The sequence below is a fragment of the Propithecus coquereli genome, unplaced genomic scaffold (genome assembly GCF_000956105.1).
Source record: "Propithecus coquereli isolate 6110/MARCELLA unplaced genomic scaffold, Pcoq_1.0 Scaffold314, whole genome shotgun sequence".
In the NCBI taxonomy this organism is placed as follows: Eukaryota; Metazoa; Chordata; class Mammalia; order Primates; family Indriidae; genus Propithecus; species Propithecus coquereli.
In genome coordinates, this window is record NW_012148775.1 from 1,626,556 (window position 1) to 1,640,660 (window position 14,105).

The 14,105-nt window shown below is 42.7% G+C and overlaps 1 protein-coding gene across 1 annotated transcript in view; it reads left to right on the top strand.

The window, feature by feature from the left end:
• Positions 1–14,105, top strand: part of CCDC60 (coiled-coil domain containing 60) — a 169,287-nt gene that overhangs the window by 88,233 nt on the left and 66,949 nt on the right. The window contains exon 2 of the mRNA XM_012650156.1: positions 846–925. Coding sequence (XP_012505610.1) covers positions 846–925 — 80 coding nt within the window. The remainder of the gene's footprint in view (positions 1–845; positions 926–14,105) is intronic.

Sequence of the window (14,105 nt, forward strand, 5' to 3'; positions counted from 1 at the left end):
AATTATACAGTTATTATTATAATTTAACAAAAATGGTTTCCTGAGAATCCACTGAAACGCTGGCATAGTCGTGGGGCTTGGAAGATACATCTTGTGAAGTATTGTGTCAAGCTGAAGACACGACTTTGGTTTTGCTGCCATAGGTTGTTCAGTACCAGTCCCAGCCAGTACAAATTCACTCTTACACAACGATGTGAATCCTTAGTACACGGGCAACTACCATTACGTGATATTTGAAGAGAAAAGGCTTGAAAGTTGGACATTATCATAGTTGTTTCGTGAGGAAGGTGAAACTTAAGATGTTTAAGAGAGTGATAGATACATGACCGTGGCTTCAAACAGGGTTTCAATCATGTATTTTCAAATTACCTGGCAGGAAAATTTTTGTGTGCTTATTTACGCTTCATTCATAAAATAATTATTTTTGATGCTCAATATTTTTTACTTAAATCCTGCTAATAGTAGCTTCCATTTATCAAATGCTTACTAAGAATGAGGAATTGGGCAGTTAATTTAATCTTCACAACAGAACAGGAATTATTCTCCCATTCTAGTGAAGAAATTGAGGCTCAGAGACGTTGAGGAATTTGTCCAAGGTCACACAGCTAGCTGGTCACCAGGCAGAACCAGGATCAGAGCTCAGGTCTACCTGTCTCCAAAGCCCTTGCTATGTCCGCCGTGTCACTCGGCCTCCTCTTTGGTGCTGAGATGGACTCTGTGCTGCCCAGGATCCCCCAAACCTGTCTGGACATCCCAGATGAACACATGAGCCTCCTGTAGCCTGGCTCCATTTGTAACAGTTGCAGTGACACTCCTTTTACCGTCACCTCTTGTCTTCTCAGCAGGTACCCGACAAGCCAATGAAGAGCATCAAGTATATGGACAAGGAAATAGTAAACCTCAAAAAAGACCTTGTACGAAGCCGGTGAGTGAGCCCAGCAGGGAATGACCCATATTCAACCCAATGGGATGAGCAGACTATGGGACGGTGACTACAAGTCTTTGCAAGTCCCACTGTCCCCCAACCCTAAACATCAAGCAGAAGAGTAACAGGAGGGTAACCTTGTAAGGGGCAGAGGCCAGGATCCTTTCTTGGCTGGACTTTCCAGCGAGTACCTGTGCTGACCCTTCCTCCACACTCTTGCCCATGCCAGCCTCCAGCCTAGAATTCCCTCTGCTTTCCTGCCTGGACCTGAATCCAACTCAAAAGAGTCCCCACCTGCTCCAGAAAATCTTCCCTTTTTACTCCAGGCCCACACAACAATATTGGAGAGTCAGATAGACTCGTTCTCACGTACTGGCCCTGTGACCCTCCAGGTGACACTAAAGGAGTTATTTAAACTCCCCAGGTCTCTGTTTCCCTGTCTGTAAAATAAGAATAATATGAGGTTGTTAGAAGAACCGAGAGAAATAATGCCTATAAAGTTCCCCTCATGTGGCCTTGAACCCTGTTCAAGTGCTGTTCCTATCTCCCCGCTCCCCCATTCCTTCGCTCTCCGCTGGTGGGAGCAAATCAGGGACCATATGTTATTTGTGTCTGTGTGGTCAGATGGGATTTTTTCCCCTCACTCCTTAACTCCTTCCTGGGACCTGGAACATTCCAAAATGGGGCTTTTGGCAAAACAACTGAAAGCAGAGTATGAGATAGAGACTGTTTTAGCACAAAACACACAAGAGATGTGCTGAGGGGAGTCATCTAGACAGCAGGGAAGATCTGTTCATCTTGGACATATCCCACTCTGGGCCAGACCACAGGGAGAAGCAGAGAGAGTCTCTCCCTCCCTCCAGTTCCATCATCGGGAAGCTCCCCTTCCTCACTGCCACCGGGATCTCCACCCTGCCCTGTCCCACAGCACCACCTGACGGAACTGATGACTGAGCCAAAGAGGAGGCGTGGAAGGTGGGGAGGAGGCAAGGGGTTAAATGACCCAAGCATGGGGTCAAGAGAGGGCCCCAGAGGGGAATATTCCCACTCACTGCAGGGGGTGGCTGTGTCAGCTATCAGAGGGTCTCTGGACAGACACCGTCTAATGGAAACATAATACAAGCTTTGAATGTAATTTCAGGTTTAGTTTTTAGTGTAGCTGCGCTTAAAACAGTAAAAAGAAACAGGTGAATGTAATTTTACTACTATATTTTATTTAACTCAATATATGCAAAACATATCACTCAACATATAATCAATATAAAAAAGTATTAATGAGATGCTTTACATTCTGTTTCTCATACATGAAGAAAAGTCATGAAATGATAAAAAAAAATGAATGATGAAATATCTGGGGTGTATTTCATACTTAGAGCACATATCAACATGGACCAACCACATTTCAAGTGCCCAGTAGTTGTTATGGACTAAATTGTGCCCACCCCCTACCCACCTACAAAAATCCATATGTTGAATCCCTAACCCCCAATGTTTGGAGGTAGGGCCATTAAAGAAGTAATTAAAGTTACATGAGGTCATAAGGTTGGGCTCGAATTCAATCTGACTGGAGTCCCTATGAAAGGAGGAAGAGACGCCAGGTTTGTGTGCACACAGCGAACAGTCCACGTGAGAACACAGCAAGGCGGCTGTGTGCAAGCCAAGGAGAGAGGCCTCCGGAGAAACCAACCCTGCTGGCACCTTGATCTTGGGCTTCCAGCCTCAAAAACTGTAAGAAAATTGATTTCTGGTGTTTATACTGGCTTCCCACCAAGCCAGTAGGAAAGAGGGCTTGAGGAAAAGGTGATAAAGGCAACAGCTTTTCTGCCACCTTTCAGTTGGCCAGCTGAGATGTCACTCCTGAAACAAGATAAAATTCAGCATCCTCCCTGGACAGGCTTGGCCTGTCCAACTGCTGAGCATGAAGGAGAACGTGGAAAAGGCCAGACAGAAAAGCCACATGCAAGAAAACAAGAGATGACAATAAAATGTTCCATCTGGCCACATTCCTGGATCCCACTGACATTTAAGGAATCAGCGATTCCCCTTCAGAAGGAAATATCCTGTCTTCCAAAGGAAGTCACCTTTCCGAGAAGTGCAAACTCCATGTCCCCATCTCCCAGTATCAAATGAGGCAAATTATTGGCAAAGATGTCTTTTCCACTCATGGTTTTTTAAAACACGTTTCGCCTCCTATTAGAGTCTAGCCCACCTTGAGCCAAACACCTTGACTGTCTTCTGGATTTATATTTAATACTCCAGCTCTCTTATAATTCAGTTGCACCATCCCTGGCTTCATGGCCAATTTAACGTGATGCTGAAAAGAATAAAACTGTAACTGCGTTCTTCCTCGCCTGTTCCACCAGATGTTCAGGGTCACCAAGCAGCACACTGTACATGAACTTGCCGAATTTCTCCTAGCGGAAGTTGACAATCAGGACCTCTCTCCATGTGCCCAGTTCTTGGTTGACTCTTGAAGCCAATGTCCTATTTTCCTCCATAGGTGTCAGCACTTTTTATTGCAAGTGTTTTAAGGAAAATAAACATCTCTACAACTAAAACAACTGAAATGTTGAGCACGTTAGGGAAAAGCAATCACAAATAAACAGTGGTTAATTACCCACCCCCGAGAGCAGACCCCAGATTCTGAAAGTGTTTACAAGGTCTGAGACTGCTCTTCCCAACTGCATTTGATTGACGGCTGAAGCAAGGATTAGAAATAACAAAGGTGGAATTTTTGGCAAAGGAAGACACTATTATTTTTTTATTGGGTTATTCACTTCTTCTTGGTACTTCCTTAGCCCTCTGTGTTCATTCATTTTTTTCCCAGCAACTATTTATTGAGTATAAGGTATCACCAGGTGTACACCAGGCATATTGTTGTATATACTTGAGATGAACCAAACGGACGAGACTCCTGTCTTCAGTGCATAAGAGATGATGATGTGCGTTATAATGGGGTAATGACAACAAACACGTTAGCAAGTGGATAGAACGTGGGGGCGGGGATATAAAACAAGGTGATGTATAAATAGGCAGTGGTGATGGGGAGGAAGTTGCTACCTTAGCTGGAGCGGTGAGGGAAGAGTGGTTTATGAAAGCGACCCTGGGCTCCATACCTGAATGGTGAGAGAGACGCATTTACATAAAGATGTAGAGGGGAGAGAGGTGGAGCATTTTAGAGAACAACAGGTGAATGGATGCCAAAGTCAGAGCGAGCTGGAAGTGCTGGGGAACGGAGGTGGTCCGTGCGGCTGGAGCAGAGTGAGAGAGGATGAGAGAGGCAAGAGATTCAATTGAAGAGCCAGGCAAGGGCTGGTTCATACACTGCCTTATAGGCTGTGATGAAAAGTTTGAGTTTTCATCTCAGTGTAACAAGAACCCATTGGAGCATTCTGCACAAGAGAAGGATATGACCTGATTTTTAAAAGACTATTCCATCTGCTGCGTAGAGACCGGTTGGAAGGCTGTGGCGAGAGTGACAATGGCTTGGGTCAGGAAAATAGCAGAGAACTGGGGAGAAATGGATGGATTCAAGATTTCGTTGGAGGTCCATGGGACGGGATATGGATTAGATGTGGGGACCAAGGGAAAAGGCCACGTTGTACATCCACGTGCTACAAGGACCTGTTTCCATCTCTGCCTCCCTCACTAGGATGCGAGAGCCCTCGCAGCGCGAACTGTGCCGTGTCCACTGTTGTGGTCCTGAGAAAGTGTTTACTGATGGGATGAACTAATTTTCTTGTCCACTCCTAGAACTTATCAGTTTAAAATGAGGGGGAAGCCTTGTTATTAGCATAGTAGGGGAAATGAGTAAGGGAGACAGTTTACAAATAAATCTGTGGATAAATCAGAAGATAAGATAGCTGGTCCATGGCTTTAGGCCTTTCAGGTGAGCTTACTGACCTCTCCCTCTTCCACTGCCATTCAAACAGGGGTGTCCACCCTGACTTATTGGTGACTGGCTTGTGGCTGGAAAGAGGAGCTATTAATGATGTCCTACAACAGAGTCAACCTGTGCTGTGAATTCCCAGGGTCTTGCTCAGTGCTTGGTGTAGAATAGGCACTCAATAAATATTCTGAAATTTATATTTGCATGACATCTTAAAGTCTTCCCTGAGGCAGGCAAGGAAGGCCTTGCTGATTCATTTCTCCAATGAGAAAACTGATACTCAAAGAAGTTTAGAGATTTACTTAAAGTCATTATATCAATCAGATATTGCTGCATAACAAAACACTCCCCAAAAACTCAGTAACTTAAGACAATGAGAATTTCTTAGTGATTATAAAGCTGTGATTATGAGGCTGTGATTCCACTGGGAGATTCTCTGGTCTCAGCTGGGTTCCCTTGTCCATCTCAATCAGCTGAGGGTTGGGTAGGTGGCTTTGCTGTTCTTGGCTGGGCTCTCTCCTATGTTTGGAGGTCCGCTGGCTATAGGCAGGTCTACAATGGCCTTGGCCAGAACAACATGGTCTCCCATTCGGAAGCAGGTTAGCTAGGGCTTATTCTTATGATGGTGGGGTCCTGGGAAAGAATAGAAAGTATGTGAGACCTCTTGAGTTTTAAGCTAGAAACTGGCAAAACATCACTTCTACCATATTCTTGTGGCCAAAGCCAGTCACAAATCCAGCCCAGATTAAAGGTGGGAGAATAGATTCCACATCTTGATGGGAAGAGCTACAAAGTCACATTGCAACGGAGTGGAGATTTGGGGGCAATTTTTTCTGTCTACCACAGTTCATATGGCTAATCCTGAGCTGGCCTTTGAGACATGAGCTAGTATCAAAAGATAATGTGTATAAGTCAGAGTCTCACTCTTGGGAATGAAAAATGGAAAACATGTCAAGAATCAAGCAGGCAATGCTGGGAGTAGAGGCTGCAAAACTCTGAGAGAGGGAAGTCAGAGGGGTTGTGGGGAGCTACATGGAAGCCAAAGGTGTAAGGGAACAATGATGGCCAGGTGCGGAGGGTCAAAGTGCCTGTAATCTCAGCACTTTGGGAGTCTGAGGTGGGAGGATTGCTTGAGGCCAGGAGTTCAAGACCAGCCTGGGCCATGTAGCAAGACCCCGTCTCTACAAAAAAAAAAAAAAATTATTTAGCCAGGTGTGGTGGCATGCACCTGTAGTCCCAGTTACTTGGGAGGCTGAGGCAGGAGGATCGCTTGAGCCCAGGAGTTCAAGGCTGCGGTGAGCTATGATCGCGCCACTGCACTCCAGCCTGGGCAACAGAGCAAGATCCCATCTCCAAGAAAAAAAGAAACAATGATTATAAGTGAGCAGATGCTGTAAATAGAGGAAAAATGGAGAAGAAGCCACATGGGAAGACAGAGGAGAACAGAGCAAGCCCAAAGGGAAGAAAGTCTCTGAGCAGTGCCAATACCCAAACTTAAGATGTTCAAACTGCTATTACCTGGGTGCCTGAAGCTTTTCTTCTGGAGAAAATCTCCAGTTCCTCTGTGAAGTGTCTGATCTTGGATTTGCATGAGATCTTTCAAATCCCTTATCACTCCCATCTGCACTCTTACAATAAACCCCTCTTGAGTGGGCTAGCTTGCCAACCAAGGAGCCTGACTAAAGCGATTTCCTAGCTCATAAAGCCCAGAGAAGTCAGGAGGAAATGTGGCACTTTTACCATCCCACACTATTTCCTAGGCTGCTTTATGAGTTAATGGTGTTTAATTAATAGTGTTAATGAAGTTAATGACATTCATATTTGGGATATGGTTTGTGTCTGGGCTGGTAGGTAGAGTAAGCTTTTCTCACAAGTTTTCTGGAAACAAGAAGGGATGAAACTAATAATTGAAGTGAAACAATCAGCTTCAGGGTGACAGATATGTGGCACATGTACCCCCACTCCTTTCTCCTGTGTCTGTGGCAGACATCACTAATGGATCACAGCATTCTTTTCATTTGAGCCCAGATTTAGTCTCAAAAATTTTCTAAGCCCAGTGTTCTAGGCAGCTACCACCATTGATTAGAAGTGTTACGTGGGATTTAATTTATTTAATTAGAAGACTCAAAAGGAAATTTTGGTATCTGAAATGGCATCTTATTAACTCAAATTGAGGATTGCAGTGTAAGAGACCAGCAGGAGGAACAGACCTCACCCAAATCCCTTTCTGAATAAGACAGGCTTTAGTCAGTGAATTTAAATGGTTGGAAAAATTATTGTTGACCTCAGACATTGACTGACTATTCTCAACATCTTCTGCATCTCATAATTCAACACCCAGGACACCCAAATCCATAGCCTGTGGCCCAGAGCTTCCTTTAGAAGTTCTTCCCACTGCCTCCTCCCTCCCCTAGACTTAAGATCTTTACTCGAAGCCCCAGAATTGCTTAAGATCATGGATTTACATGCTGGTCAATGCCTTGGATGCAGGCATAGTTAAGGCTTCTGAATTGCACCTTGTGAATCATTCAAAGAAGACCTTATTCCCTCCCACGTCACATCTCCCCCACACCCTGCAGCCAGCGAGTGGCCATTAATGAGTCCCTGCTATGTTCCATAAGGACAGACACTTGGCCCCATGTCCTTAGCCCAGAACTGATAAATACAGCCACACACCCGAAAGGTAGGTCACTGCTATGGGCTGGAGGAACCTGGCTCAAGTTAATTGCATTTTTATCATCTTGAACATGACCCAGAGGCCCTACCCATCTTTCTCTGTTTCTGATGTCTTCAAATGTCTTTGACACCTCTAGTTAACCACAGTTCCAGGGCAAGTTTTTGTCTCGGCTTTCTTGCACCCTCTCCACTTAGGGTAAATATCTTTTTTATTCCTTTCCTTGTGGCTAGGGCTGCCTTGGAAGATCCCACATTAAAAAGAAAAGAAAGAACTAAAGTAGAAGCATCAAAACATCTTGAATGCTTTAACCTTTTGTTACACGAAGGTTTACCAAAAACTCTGTTTTACAAAGTTCCTTCCCAGATAAGGAGCTCAGTTTTATAGCCAGGCCTGGAGGGCTTACATAATATAGTTGAAAGTCTGCTCACTTTGGAGTCAGCTATGGGTTCAAATCCCGACTCTACCAGTTATTAGCCGGGTGGCCATAAACAAATCAACTCACTTCTCTAGACCTCAGTGTCTTGATCTATAGTATGGGATATAGGAATAACGAGATCTATGCCACACTGTTGTTGGGAATTTTGAGAAAGATATGGGTAAGGAATGTAGGAGTAGAGCAATAAAAGGTAGTAATTGCTGTTTTTATGCTGGCTATTGTGAAAGTATCTGAAAATATTCATGGGTGGCAACAAAGAGCCTGAGCTATGGAGACATGAGACCCAGCCCTGTCTTTTGTCAGCTGATTGACCTTGGGCTGGTCATGTCACCTCTCTTAGCCTCAGTTTCTCCTCTTGAGATGGGACCAATGCCATCTCTCAGAGACTTTTGTGTACGTGTGAAGAGAGAATCAGACAATGTATGTAAAATCCCCTGTTCTGCTTCGGTTCCCTCCCTGGATCCTTTAATACTTTTCCACTGCTTCCTTGGCATGTATAACTTTGTAGTTTTATTTAGTTATTTGAATAATGTTCATCTCCTACATTAGTCCTGAGGCTCCACAAGAACAGAGGCCATATCTGTTTTTTGCTTACAAATATGGCCACGCATGGTGGCTGACGCCTGTAATCCTAATATTCTGGGAGGCTGAGGCGGGAGGATTGCTTGAGGCCAGGAGTGCAAGACCAGCCTGGGCAAAAGCAAGACCCTGTCTCTACGAAAAATAGAAAAATTAGCTGGGTGTGGTAACATGTGCTTGTAATCCCAGCTACTTGTGTGGCTGAGACAGGAGGATCACTTGAGGCCAGGAGTTTGAGGTTGTAGTGAGCTATGATGATGCCACTGCACTCTAGCCCAGAAGACAGAGTGAGACCCTGTCTCAAAAACAAACAAAACAAAACAAATATATCACTAGTATCTAGCACAGTGTCTGGACATGTTTGGTGCTTGATAAGTATTTGTTTAATGAATGAATGAAAGCTTTAGCATTCCATTTGAGTTTTTTTGGAATCAGGCTAAGGGGAGAGGAGGGACAGAAGATGACTAGATGCAGCCCCAAAAAGACCAGGTGTCCGGGCTGAGTCGGAAGGGAACCTGGCTCAGAACAGAAAGTACAGGCCTGGCTTCTGTCTCACGAGCCCGTGTGGGCTTTGAGACAGACTGCTTGGGTTCAAAACCCAGCTCCACCTCTTACAAGCTGCATGGCAGTGAGCAAGCTGCTTAATTTTTCTGATCTCCAAAGTGGGGATTGCAAAAATACTTTCTCCCTCTCCCAGGGCTATAGTGACAATTAAGTGAATTAATACAGGCAAAGCACTTAGAACAATGCCTGACACATGGTAAGTGCTTGATAAATGATAGCTGTGTGCATTACATCACGCATGGTCCCTGAGTGACTGTGACTATTTACAATATGACGATGATCTCATAGTTTCTTCCTGTCCCCAATCTAAGGCAAAGCTCAATATCAGATCTAGCTTTTCCATCCCACATTCCGAACCTTGGAGGTCCATGTTTTAGGGACATCTGGCACAAACATGGTGAGGGGGAGGGAAAAAGTCAGGATGTTCATAAGTGGAAGCTACACAAATGCAGCTGTTAGTACCGGATTTCCATATTAACTTTAAATCTCTTCCTACTGAGATTGCTGAACAAGCCATTACTCTAATGGATGGAAGTACAGGCTGCACAATGACGCACTAGTCCACCACTTAGCTTGAGCACTACGCACAAGTCCTATAATTTTTTTGAACTTTTTATTGAAATATAACATAATACAGGAGACACACAAATCATTAAGCATACAGCCCAATTAATTTTCATAAAATTAATACCTGTGTAACCCACATCCATATCAAGAAAAGGGACTTAATTACTAAAGCCTCCAAGGAAACCTCCTCATATTTCCTGCCAGCCACTAACACCCCAAAGAAAATCACTGTCCTGATTTCTAACACTTAGATTCGTCTCTCTTGTTTTGAACTTTAAATAAATAGATTTGTGCAATTGACACTCTGTTTCTTTCTCTCAATATTATGTATCTAAGATTTATCCATATTGTCTCATTTACTTGTTCTCTCTCAGTTTTTGTGCAGTATTCTTTGTGTGAAGATAGCACAACTTATTCATTCTAATACTGATGGACATTTGGGTTGTTTCCACTTGGAGGCTATTATGAATGGAGCTGCTATGAACATTCTTATACTTTTTCCTTTTTGCTGAACATATGTACACATTTCGATTTGAATATACCTAGAAGTGGAATTACTGGCTCATAGAGTTTGCATATGCTCAGCTTTAGTAGATACTGCCAGTTTCCCAAGCCCACTATTTTTTTTAATTTTTAAATATACAAATCATATAATCTAAAAAAACTAAACAATATAGACAAATAGATATAAATAAGTAATAAGATCATCTGCAATTACCCTACCCAGGAATAACCCATATTTCAGCACATCAACTTTCAATAATTTCCTATTTGTTCATGTATACATGTGTATTTTTTACAAAAAAAAGAACCATTCTGCATATACTGCTTACTTTTCTATTTAGCAAAAAATTATGAACATTTTACAACCTCAATAAATGTACATCTACAACTTTTATCTTTTTAATTTCCTAGTAGGAAAACGTTCAAATATCCACAAAGGCAGATAGAATAATATGTAGCCATTATTCAAATCAGTGACGATCAACTCATAGCCAATCTTGTTTCATTTATACATCATCCTCTCTCCCATTATTTTGAAGTGTTATATCATTTTATCTTTAATATTTAAACAACTATTTAGAGAAGATAAGGACTCTTTAAAACTATAACCACAATAACATTATTATATGAAAAATAATTCTTTAATATTAAATATCCATGCAAACATAATAACCATCTTAATAGCTGCCTAATATTCCATTGTAAAAATGTAGCATAATTTATCTAACCAATTTTTTCCTCATTTTAAATCTGTCCTCCTGTCACATAAACAATTCTTAGATGGACATCTTCAGAGTTACATCCATTATATGGTTTAGTTCCTTAGGATACATTCCTAAGGTTTGCAGCTTTAAGGTTCTCAACCCTTAACTGAAGTCCTCTAAATTTACACAATACTGCAGTTGCTAAAAAGTAACGGATAACTCATAAATTCTTAAAACAAAATGAGCTTTTCTCATAAGAAATGAAAGGAAAGCCAGACACACGGTCTAAAAGGTTGAAAACACTTCAGACGTGACTTTCTGCTCTTTCCATTCAGCACAATTATCTTCAACAAATAACAGTTTATGGAAAACAAAATGAAAACAGAGTGTTCATGAAAGAAAATCCCCCTGAATTTATTGGCAATGTCCAGCTGAGCCACAGATGGAGCCAGCCTGCATCAGGAACATCACTTTCCATTCCCAGGATTCTTCATGCGAAGTCTTTGTCCTACTCAGTAACATCCCGAGCTCAGCATTTCCTTTAGTGCCAGCACCTCCACTAATGATTGTTCCAACAGCTTCCACACAGATGAGCCCATTGCCAATGACTGTAATTCATCCGCCTTTTTCAATGCAGGTGAAGACTTCTATTTTTCCTGAAAATACTGTAGCCTTTGACTACTTCTTTGTCTGGGTCTTCCCTGTAATATTAACTGATGTTTTGCAGTCGTGACTTCCCTTAAAAGTAAAATACAATAAAATTATATTTAAAAACACGAGCTCACCAAGCTAACCTCAGATCACCTGTACAAGTGCTCAGGATTTGCTAGAGGGGAAATCATCTTGCAGCCCACTGTGAGGCAAGGGACATGTCTGTCATTTATCCAACCCACGACCCATGAGAGTACAAAGTAATAATAATAATAAAATAGCGGGCAGTTTAAACCCTGTGATTCCAAAATTAATGCTTGTAAATATATTTCAGCAGGTATTAATTTCCTCGGAGCTCTATTCTAAAAGCACATAAGACAAGAATCATCTTTAAAACCCCGCTTTCCAATCACCTACCCTTCATTTGATCTAATGTATTCATAGGCAGTATAATAAATCATGGCTTTTGGAAACAGCCTGAATCCTGGCTCCACCACCTACTAGCTGTTTGAATATGGGCAAGTTACCTAATCTCTGATTCTCATGCCCTCATCCATAAAATGGGGGTAATAATAAAACCTACCTCACAGGATTGTTGTGAATCAAATGAGTTAAGATGCATATACCTGGCAGGTGAATGGCATAAGTGCTAAACACACACGCACAACAAGAACAGCCAATACCTCTGACGGCTAGTGCACATACCTCACCCCAGCTGTTGGCCATGCTACAGGGATTCTGTCCACTCTCTATGTGACATTTTCTTATCATCTGTGCAAGGACCCAGAGTTGTCTCTTTGCTGTCTAATTGGAAAATCAGATACCAGAGAGCATACAGCTAAGAAGCTTAAGGGGCCGTAGTTGGTTCTTTGCCTTGAAAGACAAAGAGCTAGATCCTTTTCGGACATTGTTTTTAAGATAACGTTAGTTAGCACATGAAGAGCATTTAGAATGGAGTCAGCACAGTAGGTGTTGGCTCTTGTCACCACCAGGGTTCTCTTTATTGCTTTTATTTTCATTGGAAGTAGAGTCAACAGTGTAAATCGATGGGAAGAAAAAAGGCTGATTAAGAGTTGAACCAACCTGTTTCCTTTCTCCCATCGCTGGGGAAAAAACGAGCAAGTAGCTACATGGTTAAGGACGATTTCTTCTGTAACATAAACTGCACTACAAATCCAAGCCTCACCTCTTTTATTTTTCCAGTTAGCTATATGAGCCATCACATGAATTATTCACAGGAAGTCTAGTCTCCCTCTAAGAGTTTCATGTTCCCCTTGAATCCTCTAAAATAAGCGATTTATTGGTCACCTGCCACACCCAGGTGGGGAGAAAATTGGTGCCAACTGCGTCTTGTACAGCCATTGCTTCTCACAGCCACAAGGTGTCGCTGTGGAGAACAGGTCCGCCAAGGCCTTACAGGCCCCGGTGGCCCCTCTTCGCTGACATCTCGCTGATCCAAGCTGTCTAAGAACCCAGGTGTTTGATCAGAGATCTTCCCCCAGACAATCGGGCTACCTGCGCAGAGGAGGTTGCCTTTAGAGGCTCCAAGATGCCCTATCCCTGCTCAGTCTGAGGGAAGCTGCTCTAATGTCTAACCACAGGTGTTTTCTGGCCCTTTTCTTGCTGAAAAACTCGCAGGAAGACCACAATGGCTTTGTTTTTGTTGTTGTTATTGTTTTTTTCTATTGCAGTGCCCAGATATATTACATTACATAAAGCATTTCCATAGATGAACAATGATGTAAAGGGAAATGTTTCTCCAAGTGAAAATACCCTCAACCTTACCATAGCTACACCTTTCCCTGCCACTGGATTTGGAGGACCCCTTAAAAATCTGCCTGAACTTTATCTTCCTTAAATTTCCCATGAAAATAGGAACAAAAACAGCAGGACATTTTTTTCCTTCCTTGAGCTAAAAAAAATGCAGAATAGCCAAATCAAACAGCCTGCACCAAGCGTCAAGAATCATGCTTCCGCAAATTCCCTTAAGTTGCTTCCGAGGCCAAGTTAGTGGGTCAAGAAATTCTGCCTGTGTTAGTGCCTTCTCTGTCAGTCCCATAGGTCCCTTTTAAAGAAAGTTCATGGCCCGACCCTTCGGCACATCTGACTGTGTTTAGCTTTAGGAATCGTTCTGTGTCAGGTCAGCTCCACACAAGAGTTTCCCAGCAGAATTGTGGTTGCAAAGTTAAAGAAACCAATTAGGATGTTGTTTTGCAACACAGCCTTTAAATCAGAAAAGCTTATGTAGGAGTCCATTAAGTAAAGCCAGATCCAAACAACTAGTTAAAGCAGAAATCTGAGTCTCCATCTCTGCCCTGAGACAGCTCAAAATGCACACGTTAGCTAAAAAGCAACCCCTAGATCCCGTGAACTTTTCCTAAAGGTCTACTATTACCCAAGCACAAGGTCTGCGGGGGAACAGGGGAGGGCGGCAGGGGACAATATATGTTCAGGGCAAGGCTGCCCTTTGCATAATTCCAGCAGGCAACATTCCCAATATATATTCCAGAGTGAATGTCACCACAGTTTGTAGAGTACAATGTCAATGGTACCCCTGGGGTTGTACAATTGAGCAGCCCCTTATTGATAGTTATACAAAGATAAAAATA